Source organism: Mycena indigotica, assembly GCF_014461135.1.
Source record: "Mycena indigotica strain 171206Taipei chromosome Unknown Mind.scaff0009, whole genome shotgun sequence".
In the NCBI taxonomy this organism is placed as follows: domain Eukaryota; kingdom Fungi; phylum Basidiomycota; class Agaricomycetes; order Agaricales; family Mycenaceae; genus Mycena; species Mycena indigotica.
The window spans coordinates 2,957,848-2,972,215 of NW_023503008.1; the positions used below are offsets into that span (position 1 = coordinate 2,957,848).

The 14,368-nt window shown below is 50.6% G+C and overlaps 6 protein-coding genes across 6 annotated transcripts; 4 read left to right on the forward strand and 2 right to left on the reverse strand.

Moving 5' to 3' along the window:
• Positions 1-204: 204 nt before the first annotated feature.
• On the forward strand, positions 205-1,380 carry MIND_01069200 (uncharacterized protein; the record flags this gene model as incomplete). The annotated part of the gene is made up of 3 exons (XM_037367268.1): positions 205-433; positions 477-889; positions 934-1,380. The coding sequence occupies 3 exons, from the start codon at positions 205-207 to the stop codon at positions 1,378-1,380; spliced, it is 1,089 nt and encodes a 362-aa protein (XP_037216662.1).
• Positions 1,381-1,831: 451 nt separating this feature from the next.
• MIND_01069300 (uncharacterized protein) lies at positions 1,832-3,498 on the forward strand (the record flags this gene model as incomplete). The annotated part of the gene is made up of 8 exons (XM_037367269.1): positions 1,832-1,893; positions 1,942-2,180; positions 2,228-2,357; positions 2,403-2,468; positions 2,520-2,728; positions 2,782-3,019; positions 3,068-3,346; positions 3,396-3,498. 8 exons carry the CDS (start codon positions 1,832-1,834, stop codon positions 3,496-3,498), a joined length of 1,326 nt encoding a protein of 441 aa, XP_037216663.1.
• A 7-nt stretch (positions 3,499-3,505) lies between these two features.
• On the reverse strand, positions 3,506-4,827 carry MIND_01069400 (CDK-activating kinase assembly factor; the record flags this gene model as incomplete). The annotated part of the gene is made up of 5 exons (XM_037367270.1): positions 4,651-4,827; positions 4,513-4,601; positions 4,314-4,466; positions 4,194-4,267; positions 3,506-4,146 (listed from the first exon to the last, which is right to left on the reverse strand). The coding sequence occupies exons 1-5, from the start codon at positions 4,810-4,812 to the stop codon at positions 3,506-3,508; spliced, it is 1,119 nt and encodes a 372-aa protein (XP_037216664.1). The 5' UTR covers positions 4,813-4,827.
• A 641-nt stretch (positions 4,828-5,468) lies between these two features.
• On the forward strand, positions 5,469-6,860 carry MIND_01069500 (uncharacterized protein; the record flags this gene model as incomplete). Its single annotated transcript, XM_037367271.1, has 3 exons — positions 5,469-5,805; positions 5,853-6,652; positions 6,699-6,860. The coding sequence occupies 3 exons, from the start codon at positions 5,469-5,471 to the stop codon at positions 6,858-6,860; spliced, it is 1,299 nt and encodes a 432-aa protein (XP_037216665.1).
• A 501-nt stretch (positions 6,861-7,361) lies between these two features.
• Positions 7,362-10,968, forward strand: MIND_01069600 (Argonaute-like protein; the record flags this gene model as incomplete). Its single annotated transcript, XM_037367272.1, has 21 exons — positions 7,362-7,408; positions 7,455-7,486; positions 7,585-7,742; positions 7,791-7,894; positions 7,947-8,048; positions 8,098-8,193; positions 8,242-8,325; positions 8,373-8,610; positions 8,661-8,909; positions 8,956-9,081; positions 9,131-9,272; positions 9,314-9,429; positions 9,477-9,590; positions 9,635-9,711; positions 9,757-10,130; positions 10,178-10,289; positions 10,341-10,447; positions 10,498-10,558; positions 10,609-10,688; positions 10,738-10,745; positions 10,795-10,968. 21 exons carry the CDS (start codon positions 7,362-7,364, stop codon positions 10,966-10,968), a joined length of 2,601 nt encoding a protein of 866 aa, XP_037216666.1.
• A 93-nt stretch (positions 10,969-11,061) lies between these two features.
• Positions 11,062-14,298, reverse strand: MIND_01069700 (Pre-mRNA-splicing factor SYF1; the record flags this gene model as incomplete). Its single annotated transcript, XM_037367273.1, has 7 exons — positions 11,062-11,616; positions 11,671-11,856; positions 11,905-12,192; positions 12,239-12,317; positions 12,367-12,608; positions 12,657-13,682; positions 13,735-14,298. The coding sequence occupies 7 exons, from the start codon at positions 14,296-14,298 to the stop codon at positions 11,062-11,064; spliced, it is 2,940 nt and encodes a 979-aa protein (XP_037216667.1).
• Positions 14,299-14,368: the final 70 nt, after the last annotated feature.

The window sequence follows — 14,368 nt, forward strand, 5'->3', positions numbered from 1 at the left end:
CTGACCCGAGTTGGTTATGTAGTCGTTAAGTTGCCTTGCTAAGTGCCAAGCCAGCCAGCCGTTGGCGGATGAGATGGTAACAGGATTTTGGAAGGGGGAGTGCGGCGGAGCGAGGACACGCGCGATCGCGCTGCGCAGCAACATGTGTTGCCTGCGCGTCGTGACCGTGTCACCAACCTTCTCTCTGTGCCGCACCACCACATCATGATGCTCAACCTAGTCCTTCCTTTGCTATACCTATTCTCGCCGATGGTGTTGGGTTCACCCATTGGTGATTTGTTCTCCGTTATCGATAACTCAGACTCGCCGTCAGACTCGCCGCCCGATTCGCCTACAGACTCGCCGCCGACCTCGCCAACATCCTCTAAACTCGTGGTTGCACACTACATGGTGGGAAATACCAATAGATACCGAGTAGATGACTGGGAGACCCGTACGAACATTGATTTCAAACAATGTTGGCCTTATCGTTACAGACATTCAACGTGCCGACAACACTGGATTTGACGCCTTTGCGCTCAACATTGGCAACGACGCGTGGCAAATTGGTCAGCTGAAACGCGCCTTTGAAGCGGCGGGTCGCCATGAGAACTTCAACCTCTTCATCTCGCTCGATATGAACTCGATACCCTGCAACACCCAAGACGACGCCGGCTTTATGGACGCTATCAGCCAGTTCTTCGACGATCCTCAATATCAACTGTATGACGGCAAGCCTCTTCTATCAACTTTCTCTGGGCAAGACTGCACATTCGGTCATGCAAGTGTCGTCGATGGCTGGAAGTATGCTTTGAGCAGATCTCGGAGGATGATTCATTTCGTGCCGTCGTTTTTTGCGCAAGATGGCGGGTTTCCACATGACCTGGCAGCGATGGACGGAGGGTTCAATGTAGGGGTTTAAAAACTCGTTGTATGGCGGCTTACATTTTTCAGTGGAATTCAGCTTGGCCTGTCGGGCGTTCCAACATCTCGTTCCACTCAGACTCGAATTGGATCAACGATCTTGGCGGTCGCACCTACATGGCCGGTGTTTCTCCTTGGATGTTCGCACACTACTCGTCAGCAACGTTGAACAAGAACATGATCTACTACATGGACGAGTGGATGCTTACGAAACGCTGGGAGCAACTGATAGAACACCGTCAACAAGTCGATATTGTGCAAGCCATCACCTGGAATGACTTTGGCGAATCGCACTACATCGGACCTCTCCTGTCGTCAGAGTCGCAACCCGGTTCAGAAGAGTGGACAACGGGCTACGACCATACACCCTGGCTTGATCTGTTTGCTTTCTATATCAACGCATTCAAAACTGGGACGTACACTATTTTCGCAAGACCGTATATTTCTTTGGGCTCGACTCTTTCCTGCGATGGCTGAAACTCCAGACCCCGTCGGACCACCACATAATCGTGAAATGACGCAAGATGCTGTTTGGGCAGTTTTTCTGCTCACGAAGCGGGGAGACATCCAACTGGAGTGTGGCGATCAGCAGCAGATATGGCGAAATGTACCCAGGGGTATTTCCAAGGTCCAAATTCCTCTGCAGAGCGACTGCCAGGTTAGTTCTCATTTTTCATGGGCTGTGCTAAGACGGTGCTAGGTCAAGGCTTTTGTTGGGAGAGCGGGTGAGACAGATTGGAGCTTAGAGTTTGCGCCACCGGGCTTCAGGTTCAACACGCACCCGACCATGTACAACTTCAATGCGTTTGTCGCGGCGTCACCACCCTAATCGTTTTGTACTGTCGATACCTTTCTGTACCATTATGGGTTTTATGGTTCTTTGGAATGAATGCTTGGTCAATTGAAAACCCGTGATCGTGACGAACTCATGTCGTACACACTACGGGACGGTCGCGTCAATGAACCCTCTGGGTCGAGTTCAAGCGCTTCGTGAGTGGCACCCAGTACTACTAAGCCTCGCTGAATGCCGCTGACCAGATGCATTTGTGGCATTTGCTCTGCCAACATCACCTCCTTGTCCTTGTCCAACCGCCAGATCCACTACGATACCCATTTCAACGATGAGCCTCAAGTAGCGACAAATGAGACCAAGGCTTCCCCGAGTAAACTGTCGAATTTCTTTACCCCTACCCGTTCTGCCGCGCAGCCCAACTCAAGAGATCGTTTCTGGCACTCGGCGCAGCTGCCATCCTCTCCACCAAAGAACTTTGTGCCTGGTATATCTTTCTTGTATCTACCAAGAAATGCAGTCTAACTTGCACAGGGCTTATTCCATTTCTCAAGACTCAACTGAGCAAGTCACATTCCACAGGGTCGACCAGACGAGCCGTTTTATGCCATGAGCGTGCTGTCCTTGTTTTAAGGCAATCGTGGGATGCTAATTGGGGTTGTGGGTGAGTCCAACGACCAATTCTCTACGCCTACCCATCGAAGACTAGATATCGAAACTATTTAATGGCTTGTGCAGCTCTCATGGACCAACAACTCCAACCGATGTATTTCCCGTGCGGTTTGGGTCAGCTTAGCTTGGCTTCTCTGCTGAGTATGCTTTACAGACTACTTGACGATCCAATTCCTCCCAGCATCTTCAACCTGCAACGCATCCTTGAAGAAGCATGGAGTCACGGTTTTGACCCTGAAGGCGCTCGACAGCTGGGTCACCTAGTTGGGACGAAGAAGAAGTTGGGGGTAGCGGACATTCAAGTCGCCTTTACATACCGCAACATACCGTCACGGTTGGTAGAGTTTGACCTGAAAGACAAAGGTGCAGTGGGATGACACTCTAGCCCATAGTTATCTGACCACTCTTTCCTCTAGGCGCCGATGTTTTGATCAACTGGTCTGTGGAATATTTTTCCCAGCCACACGGAATTGTAGACAAGGAGAGTATAAGACGGCCCCAGACCATCAACGACGCGCTGCGTGGGGCAGCAGCCGTCACTACAACCTCTCGAATGCCATTCATTCTCCAACATGATGGTCATTCACGCACGATAGTTGGGTACGAAGTGACCAAGTCCGGCGACATTAATCTTCTGCAATTCGATCCATCACAGTAGGTGTGGTTTGTCTGTTGCAAGCTGTCTATACCGACGGCTGTTAGGATGCTGCCCGACTCGATGCGGGCGGCTGGGATTGCCTTGTGGGAGGACCATAATAAGCCCGCATCCAGCAAACGACCTGCCGCATCTTCCTTCTCCCGGACGCCGCTTAAACGCTCACGAGTCAACGAGAATGAGGTTATCGAAATCAACGACGATGACGACGATGTGCTTGTTCTTCCTAGCCCGAAATCGGTACCCAAGCCTGACATCCGTGGCGAGAAGATATCGCCAGGTGACGTTTTGAAGGTATTCCGACTCCAGCCAAAACGAATACTCAGGTATGGCTCTTCTTCTCGTCTTCCTTCCACTCTCATCGCGAGTCTCCAGGCAGAGGAAATATCAAGTCCTCTATTTTCCGCTCACATCCCCGTTGACCGAAGTAGAGAGACGGGCACAAGCAGCTAATGGATACGGGGAGAAGATTTCATAGCAGTATTTTACGCTGTTGACATAATCACATCACCGCCTTTGTCTATCGTGTCTCCCAGAGGAGCCAAATCAAGTCCTGCCACAGCAAACCGTAATGCTCTTTCCCATGCCTCTTCAACCTTATATCCGCCTGCTCTCATTATGCCTTCGCGATCCTGCCTGACAGCCTCGCTGACTGGGTCAACATAAACTGGTTGGAGAAGATAGCGGTCTTGATACGCGTAATAGTCGTCTTGGAATGGAACATGTGGGACGTCTTTGGCCGCCACAGTTGCTGTCGCTGCCACCCGAGCCCGCATAAGAGCTCCTTGTGTCGGGCCGCCTTTCTTGCCTGCCTCTCTTTCGGCACGTGCCTTTCGCGTTTCACGTATGACCTTGGACGCATTCTTCCCGTCAGCGCGTTCCAACCTGTCTATGATTTCTCGTTTGCCAGATTCACGAGCATGGCGCTCCTCCTCCTCTTCTCGTCTCAATTCTTCCGCGCGTAGTTCTCTCTCTTTGCGTTCGTTTTCTTCCGTTTGCTGAAGAGTGAGAGCATATTGAGCCTCTTTTCGCGCGTTTTCGCGGATGATGGCAGCATTGGCTTCTCGATTCTTCGCAATACGAGCTTCTGTGCCAACCACGTCAATGTCGTTGATGAGATTGAATGCTGGCAGAAAGGTTAGAGAGCGAAATGGGCATGAGACAATAACGCACTTATATCCTCAACCTCTTCGAGGTAATCATTGAACTCGCGCAGACTAGGAAAGTCTTCAAGATGTTTATTGAATCTATGCACCTCAGTCAGCTTAGTATCAAGACAATGGAAACACGCACTCTTTCGCGATCCGGCGGCGAATGGCAATCTCCTTTTCTACTCCCAGGTCTTCAAAGGTTTGTGGCGTGAAGGCGAGCTTGCGGAGAACTTTGTTACATATTGGGCACGGTGCGGGGCCGAGGGTAAACAAACGGTCGATGCAAGACTCACACCTACTTTATGAATTAGTAGGCAGTGATAAATAAAAGTTGAACGCACATCTTGTGGTAGCAGGAGCTAACCAAGAGGCGTAGCTTCTTCTCCAAGTACTTGTCCGACTTGCATACTGGACACTGGTCATCCTCTGACTAACATTCTGCATGAAAAAGGGTAAGGGCTGAAAACAGGTCTGATTACAGAGTACTCGGTGATTCGACCTGAAGGATCTTTAACTCCACCGCCATATATGGTCGTGGAAGTGCTGCTGAGCTGTGGGGTGGATGATGATCGAGAATGTCCACCAGCGACGACCTTTCGGACCGTCTTGCCCTGCAGAAAATTCATTCGATTCGCCGCCATGTTGGTCGGGTTTAAGCGTGTACAGTATGTCACGCCTCGTCACATCGCCATATTTAGAGCAAGTCGGTTGAACGAATAAAATAAATGACGGTTGTGGTTACCACGACGGGCAGGAGTCTGACATGAACAATGAGAGATGAACGTGTTTTGAATGATATTTTCTTGTTGAAGGCATGTCTTCCGAACAATCTCTTGACCGGTGCTGCGGTCAAGTTTCGAGGGCTTCGAGCGCCGAAAACATGTGATGTCCATATGCAGATACGGCTTTTTGTGATGACAAGTTTTTTTTTACAACCCAAGCTTCAGTGGGTGTTGCTCCTTAACTGGTTGCGTGGCGTTAGAAAAGTGACATTTTTTCAAACGGTTGGAATTTAAAAGGCGCATGTAGCCGTTGTCGCAGGTTGTCGCCGATAAATTGCTCGGTGACAAGGTCACACGTGACGTACCTCAGTTTACCAGCAACGTCCATCTCCGTCTGCATAGCGCAGGTCCGCAGGTCGCTCCCAATCGCCTTCGCTTGCTTCCAATTCGGCGGACATCTGGCAGTGCATCACATTCGCCTCTTTTCCACCTCCGTCTTACAACGGCCGCCTACATACACTATCATCTACACCTCCCATATAATCCCCCGCCACAACTAGAAACTTGCCTAGACGATGTCTTCGCCCCCTTTAATCTCTCCCAGACCATCGTTACCGGCCCTAGACTCAGCCTATCGCCGCTCCCAATCCCAAATCATTGTCCCCGACGCTCCAATGACACCCCCCATGTCTCCGGGACAGAGTGAATCCGGCGAAGAAGCCATCGTTATCGACGCAGTCCCTCGCTATAGCGGTCCCGATATTCACTTTGACCAAGCACGCGCCATGGAGGTTGAACCAATCACGGTTGCGCCCCAGCCTCAACATCCACTCAGACTGCTTCAAGATGAGCAGGTCCACTTACAAAGAAGTGGTCTTCGTCTCACCGATTTCGAAGTACGTGGAACTCTCGGTATGCCTTTTACCTCGATTCTTCTTTCACTATCTCATCTACCCGAGGCACTGGCACTTTCGCTCGTGTTTTGCTTGTTCGCCACCGTGGAGCAGCTACTCCGGGCTCCCAGAATTACTTTGCCATGAAAGTTCTGCGCAAGGCCGAGATTGTTCGTCTCCGCCAAGTCGAGCACGTTAATGCGGAGCGCTACATTCTTTCTCGGGTCCAGCATCCCTTTGTGGTAGACCTCTTCGCCACCTTCCAGGATAGTCTCAACGTCTACATGTTGATGTCTTATGTCCCTGGCGGAGAACTGTTTACCCATTTGCGGCGTGCTCAGCGCTTCACGCCTGACGTGACACGGTTCTATCTCGCCACCATCATTCTTGCCCTCAAATATTTACACTCCTTTAACATCATTTACCGTGACCTCAAGCCGGAGAATCTTCTCCTCGACTCTCGGGGCTACCTTCGGCTTACCGACTTTGGTTTTGCCAAAATCGTGGACGATCGGACTTGGACTCTTTGCGGGACCCCCGAATACCTCGCGCCTGAGATAATTCAGTCTGATGGCCACGGCAAGGCCGCTGACTGGTGGGCGTGCGGTGTTTTGTGCTACGAGATGCTTGTCGGCTATCCGCCGTTCTTCGACGAGTCTCCTTATGGCATCTACGAAAAGATTCTCAAGGGCCAAATCATCTGGCCTAAAAGTATGGATCCGCTCTCCAGGTCACTGATCAAAGCCTTCCTTAACCCCGACCGCACCAAGCGACTGGGAAATATGAATGGGGGACCCCAGGACATTCTGGATCACCCTTGGTTCAGAGGTGTGGACTGGGATGCTCTGGAGCGTCGGGAAATCAATGTTCGTTGCAACTGGACCATCTCGATGATTGCTAACTTCTTTCCAGGCTCCCATTGTCCCCCATACTTCTTCCATCGACGACACACGCCATTTCCTGCATCTCCCGTTACCGCGAGCAGAGGAAATGCCTGGACTTATGCGCGAAGAGCTGCAGCCCCCAGTCCATGAAAGATTCGATCCCATCGCCTACCATTTCGTCGAATTTTGACCGTCAGTTGAACGACGCGTCACGCCAAAAAAAATAACAACTGGCCCCACTCTCCTTCGATTTTTTTTTTGCTCTCTCCTCATCTATATCTATATCGTCTTGCGCGGATTGCGCATCTATAGCACTATCAGCCCGCAACTCTGTCTCTAATTGGTCCACGTGACTCTGCCCTTGGAGTTGTATCGCAGTCTTCTTCGTTCGCCGTGTATATCAGCACACTCGTTTGGACTCGCCGCGTTCTATGTAGCTTTGGTCGTTAATCGACGCTCTGTGTATTTCGTATCTAGCACTCATATAGCTTTCTTGGTATTTTTTGTGTGTGTGAAAGGAAAAACGAGTTTTTAGACGCCAAACCTACCTCTTTTAGGACGTAATCAGGTGTCCTTGTGTGAGTCATTGTGTGACCTGAATCCCGTGAAATCCGCGTGATGTGACGCATATTTGGTTCATTAGCACCGCCACTAGCTCTTCGCGTCGTTTTCTCCTCTCCCCAGTTCCATCATGGCGACATCGCTCGTCGTCACCACAAACTCCTTCGTCATAAGCCAGTACGTATCACCACTTACCTCGCTACATTTACTCAATCCAATCTAGACTTCCTCAGGTGTCGTTTCACCAATACGAAGGTAAGCATTCTCCTCTCCTCCTGTTGCATTCGACGTAGAATTACAGTCTGTAAGTATACCCTTGGCATTATCCCTACCAGTCTCAAATCCTCTTCCAGCATTCTCCCCGGATATTCCCGTCGCCAGTAAACGGGAATCGGCCATCAACAAACTGCAAGTATTGTACCCGAACATTTTCCACCCTCGCGGCGTTTTCAATGGCAAGGAGCACCTCTACATGCCCTTTGCGCTTCAGCTCCCCTCTGGACGCGGCGCAGTATGTTAATCGCGACCATCATCATCATCACCTCATCCTCACCTATAGTTTGATGTTTATTTGGGCGAAAAGTCCCCGCCTCCGCCTCCTGGAGGACGAGGCTCCTATCGTGTTACTATTTCGAGGACAGGCGCGGAAGCCATCAGTCCGGGGTACGCATAATTTTAAGCTCATCGATCGGCATCTCATCAGGCGTTCGCGTAGTCAAATTCCGGCATTGGTTGCGTCTGGTCCCACATTTGACCGTGACAAGCTCGCGACCGCGACGACCGTGCTGCAGCTCCTCATAAGGCAGTCGATTCATGAGTCAGTGCACCCTCCTTGTCTCAGTCACAGTTTTTTCACCCCCAGTCAGGAATAATCCAACTCACACCAAACGCGCCTTCTTTGGCTCAGAGGGGAAGAAAGTTTTAGCAAAGGATGGAATCGAGCTATGGAGAGGCTTTTTCCAGTGCGTGGCCTTCCAAGTACCACCTCTCTTACTGATTGGATCCGATAGTTCTGTCCGAGCGTTGTTGGTCTCGACTAGCAAGGGGATGATGGGACAAATGGTCGTTACCGTCAACACGACGATGACCGCGATGTAAGTTTAGACCAACATCTCTGTCTACTTTGCTGACCCCCCTCAAGGTTGTACACCGGTCCAGGGTCAATCCTTGACTTGGCTATGACTATTTTCGATGCTCGAAACGTGCGCGAGCTATCCGACAAACGTCTTTTCCATAAACTCAAGGCGCACTTCCTACGACGACGCATAACAACTCGGAGAATGGGCCGTGATCAGCAAACGAGATTCGTCTACGAAATAATTCCTGGTCCTGTCGGCTCATACAGCTTCACGAAAGATGGTCGCACTATCGAGCTCGCTGTGCGTTTGTTGTTATTGTCCGGTGTCTTATTTCTCATCCGTTAATGCAGGAATACTACTTTTTGACCTACAATATCACCTTGCAGTATCCCAACAGCTTTGGGGTCCAGGTCTCCGGTGAAAACGCGCCTTTCATCGTGATCCTCCCCGCCGAGCTCTGCTTTTTGATACCTGGACAGCTCTACAAGCGACGCATACCCGTCACAGCTTCTGCAGAAGCGGTCAGGTTTGCGACGCAGAGCTCTGATGCTCGTTTGCGCGCGATCAAAGGGAGAGATATGTCGGGCGCCCAGTCACCGGTATGTTCACTTGAGAGTTTTATATGCCATGTTTGAAACAGTCTAGATCTTGAGTTACAACCAGTCGCAGTACGTAGTCCAGGCGGGCATGCGCATCGACATGCAGCCCAAGACTATAGCAGCAAAACAACTTCCGCACCCCAAAATGATATTTGGCCGGGGAAGTTCTTTGGTATACCTCCTCTAAGTCATATTTTTCGTGACGTTGACCTGGTATCTAGTCTCCGAGGGATGGATCGTGGAATGTCTTGGGCAAACAGTTCGAGTCTCCCGCTCGAATGGATAATTGGGCTGTTGTGAATCTATTGAAGGAGGACATTATCCGGGTTGTTCGTGCACTGATGGAGGCTTGCCAACAAACTGGTAGGGTCTCAATGCTTAACACGTCATTCGTTTCTAATCAGCAACCCAGGAATGCGTACAGAGTCTGGTTCCTATTAACTTTTCCACGTTGATCTTTGGGATAGAAATTACCGCGAAACCTCTTATTTCCACGGGCAATCCTCAGAACGTGGAACCAGTCAGTGGAAAGTGGTGCAATTTTTCTCGCTGCTAAATGAAATGAAGGCGCTTGACGAGGTCTTTTCCCGGCTCCGAGGAAACGTCGACTTGATTGTGGTTATTCTGCCCTCGAGTGCTGATTCGGTCAAGCACCAAATCAAGTATTGGGGCAACATAAGGGTTTGTGTGTTTTTGTGTGTTTGCCTCTCTCTGATTTCTCATAGTATGGTATCCCGACGCAATGTCTCCGTCAAGGAAAGGTCAAAGCCGACTCGCAATACCTTAATAATGTTGCCATTAAGTATGGCTACCCATATGGTTGTTGTCTTTCGCTCACGTCTTCTAGAATAAACGCGCGACTTGGCGGACGATACGCTCTTCCTGAAGCAGACGTGCTCAAGGTGTTGCAATCCAACAACAGTATTGCACCGATGATGGTCATTGGCGCCGATGTTTCGCATCCAGCGCCTGGCGCTCACCAACCATCATTTGCCGGGCTCGTCTACTCAACCGACAGAGAAGCTACTCGGTACTCTGCGCTCACTGCTGTCCAGGCTCCACGCGTAGAAGAGATTCAAGACCTCAAAGCGATGATGAAGGCAGCGATTTTAAATTTTGGAGCCAACCAAAATCCGCCCCGGAGCATTCTGTTCCTGAGGGATGGTGTCAGCGAAGGTGAAATGGACCATGTGTCCCGAACTGAAATCCGTGCGATTCATGGTGAGGACATGTTGTCCACTTCTCTAGCTCGTCTAAGCTTGTGTCAGACGCTTGCGCCGAAGTCTGGGCCGAAAAGGGAGCCACCGGTCCCCTGCCTAGGATCACCTTCATTGTGGTTGTCAAACGGCATCATCAGCGCTTTTTCCCGAATCAACAGCAGTATGATTCCCTAGCATTCTAATTCCAACGTTGCTCATAGCTGGTGGCCAGGGATGCCGACAAGAAGGGCAATACGAGAGCTGGTTTGTGTGTCGAAGAGTTCAGAAGTCCCCTTGGCCTCGATTTCTTCCTTCAATCGCATGCCGCGATTCAGGGCAGTATGTGGCATTTTCTCCAAGCCTAGATTCTGTGACCGACTTTTGTTCAGCTCCCCGCCCCGCGCATTATACGGTATTGCGTGATGATATCTTTGGAAGCAACGTGGCAAAGTAGGACGTTCGGCCTGCTCACCTAACTTTCAACTTACTACCTGATCCAGCATCCAAACTGTTTGTTTCGAGCTTTGCCATGTGTATGCCAAAGCCACACGGAGTGTCTCCACCCCTGCACCTGTCTACTGTGAGTCTCTTCATGGTAGAACTGTGACCACAATTGACGTCCTTTGTAGATGCGGACGTATGTCGCTCTCGAAACCTCCGAAGAAATTATTAACAAACTGTTTTAGCTTCTCTGTTCGCAAGCCAAGTACCGCTTCCCGCCTGGCTTCGACTTTGACGCCGAGTCTACGAGCAGCGGCTCGAGCTTTGACCTTAATCTATGGAAATCGCGGTTTGGTGACGTTAGTAGACGAGAAGTCCGCCCGCACGTGTCCTTTAGTCGGACCCTGTGGTTCTTGTGATCGTGAGAATGTAACTAGTGTGTAGTGTAGTTGTACTACTTGTAGCATTTGCAGAGTGTTTTTTTTGGTTTACAAGAGAAGTCATACAAATTTCTACATGTCCTCGTCGTCTGATATATGAATCTCGTCAGCATTTGTAGCAGCGGCAACAGCACCGTTGGCTTCTCCGTCTGGTTTTGGCAGCGCGGTCTGTTTGGCGGCAACAAAAGCCATTCCACCACTGGCCTTTTCCGTCGCGTCCATGGCATCCATCGTTTCTGTCTCCTGCTCCTGCGCTGCCTTTGCCCCTTGCTTTGCGGCAATAGTTTGGGCTGCAAGATAGCTCGCCTCGGTATTGAACTGGGCCTGGACACTCCGCTTTATGCGCAGCATCTCCCTGAACGTGTCCTCCGACCCCGTCTCGATTTCGAACGTGTTCCACTCGGCCCAGAACTGTGGGAACACACGGGGGTCGCAGAACTGCGACGCGTGACCGTAGATGGCACGTGCACGGTCGATTTCGCCGAGTTTGCGCTCCAGGGCCGCAAAGCGCACGCACATCTCTGCTGTCTGTCGGTTCGGTAGGACTTCGATGGCGCGTTCGTAGATCGGCCGAGTAGCGGGGAGACCAAAGTTTTCTGTGGCTTTGGCAATGTATATGGTGTACATCTAGAGAGGCGGGTTAACAATTCGGGTCTACAAAAGGAAGACAAAACAACGCACTTCAAACTTGTCTTCATCGGCCACAAGTTGGGTCGCACGCTCGAGAATGGATATGGCGCGCTTTGCCAGCCCGAATTCTTCCTCCATCTTCGAGTATAGCAGGAAGATCGGCTTGCATGACTTGGGTGGACATTTTTCAAGCGCCTGCTCAAATAAGTCACGTGCGCGTTCCAACTTGGAACCACCCTGCATAGCTTCAGTATCAATTGGGGGAGGACTAGGGTCAGCACGTACAAAGCGTTTGATGAATTTGGACAGGTAGATGTTCCAAATCTCGAATGATATAGGGAAAGTAAAGAGTTCGACACCACGCTCGTAAACTTTGAAGCTTTCTTCAAAGTATTTGTTTTCTTCAAGGAAAGCAGCGTAGTTGACAATGATCTGGGCATTGGCGATCCTGAGCTCGAGGATCTTGTCGTAGATGGTCTTGGTTGTCTCCACGGTGCCTATTGATTCTTCCAAATCGACGTAGAATGACCATAATTTGAGCGATTTGAACAGTCGTGCTTGGGCAGTTAAAGACTGCTAAGGGGTCAGAAAACGTACAAAAAGACACAAGAAAACTTACGTGGTCGTGATAGTTGACTTTATGGTTCTTCGGAACCACGGTCGCTCGCTGCATAACACGGATAGCATCGTCGTAGTTTCTGTGATGCAGGTTATCAAAGCATGGAAACGGAGCGAAAGGCGACATACTCGTTGCGAATCTCCATCTCTGACCACTCGCACCATACCTCCGCAAGGTCCTCGACGGCTTTGAAGTTGACTTTGGTCGCTTTTTCGAGGATCTTTCTGGCGCTGTCGAGGTCGGCCTCTGCTTGACCCGTGGTACCACCCTCCTCGTAGAATTTGGCAAAGTTCACGTATAGCCGGTGTAAGTTTGCGGTCGCTCGCCGGGGGTTAATTGTATCCAGCGCTTTAGTATATGTTTCGGCCACCTAACAAAAGTTGGCACTTGGTGAGCTTCAATTGAAAATTGGACGCACCTTGTCGTCATCTTCACCCCACAACGCGACCCGCTTCTCCCATTCCTGAACATCGTTGGGATTTCTCCTTATGAGAACATCGTTAACAAGGAACGGCCTCCGATCCATCAGCTCCTCAAACTCGACCATCCGCGTGTCCAGCTCCTTCTGCGTCTCCTCAGCATCCTCATCGTCTTCCTCGTCTTCCAGACTCTGCATCATTGCGTTGATAAGTGATTCGCCGAACTCGGCATACGAGTCGAAAATTTGGGTGAAATCCCGAATAGTCAACACCGTTGCGATCCCTTGCTCGAAAACGGCTTTTGCGCGATCGAACTCGCCGCGTTTTATCCAGTATGTCGCCATGCCAGTCCATAAGCGTCCGGCCTGGTCTTTATATATCGCAAGACCGTCTTTGTGAATAATGCGCTCCACGTTAAGCTTGCGCGGGCTCCTGGGGTCCTCATCCTCGTCATAGGGCCTGGGAGCTTTCTCTGTTTCTGCAACAACGGGTGCGCCTGCAAATCGAACAACCTTCCCAGAGTCTTGTGGAGTTTCTTGCGTCGCAGCTGATTCAGCATCTTTTTTGGCGGTCTCTGTGTTGTCGGCAATGGTTTCTTCTACATCTAAGCCCACTTCATCCGCGAATTTCTCTATCACATCGAGCCAATCACAGAGAAGCTGGTATGGGCTTTTCCCTTCAGGACTTGTGTATTCCCCATGGGCCGCTTTTCGTGCTAATGAAAGCAGATATTTGGCAGCTTCCAGCGGTCGAGGCTCAGAGTTCGGGGGAGCAAGAAGAATAGCCGTGAAGCGCTCTGTGATGCTTGGATCAACAGCGAGGTAACGTCGATAAACGGCGACAGTGGTAGGTCCTCCCTTCGCCTCTGCCCAAAGCAAATATCGACACCAGATTCGAGCATGTAGCGAAGGAGGGAGAGTTCGCAGTGCACGATCATATGTATGTCGAGCATGGGTGTTTGATAGAATGGGAGGACAGAGGCGATGGGAGAAAATAGAGAGATACATAAGCCATAGGCGGGGCAGCTAAATAAACGTGTTAAGCCCAGCAACAGCACAACGAAGAGTTTGAACATACCCTTGGCAGCCACATTAACGCGCGTTCAAAGACTGCAACCAGCGATTTCCACTCTTCCCAGCCCAATATTGGGTCCAGACCACCTTCCCACTCCTCAAGATCTTCTATTTCGTCTTCCAACGCGTCCTTCATCGCAGGGAACTTTTTCTTGCCGCCAGCGCGCTTTTTTACCACGAGACGCCCACAAACAAAGGACATCCGCATCGTCAGGTATGATTTCCAGAGCTTGAAAGAGTTCGAGAACTGGGTTAATGCGGCTTCGTATATATATACGAGTCGTTGGAATGATATTTGGGACAATGGAGTTGCCAGAGGGCCCATGAGTGCTGCTACCTCGGTGGGTAGGTCTGGGGAGCCTTCTTCTCGATGTTGAGTGTTGTAGGCGTCCCGCATTGCGTGTATTGCTGTCCACCAAGCACGAAAAGAGGACATATTTCGCATGAGGTCTTCTTCGCGCTGGACATCGTTGGTGGTGATGAGGTCGGAGTGGGTGACGGGGTTGGGAGTCGGAGTGCTGAGACTCAGCTGCCCAATGAGCGACTCGAGGGTTTGCTGGCCAGCCATTTTTGTGGTTGAAAGCAAGTTCAGTCGCGCCTCCGATCACCCGTGACTCGGAGACTTGTTCACACTCCAA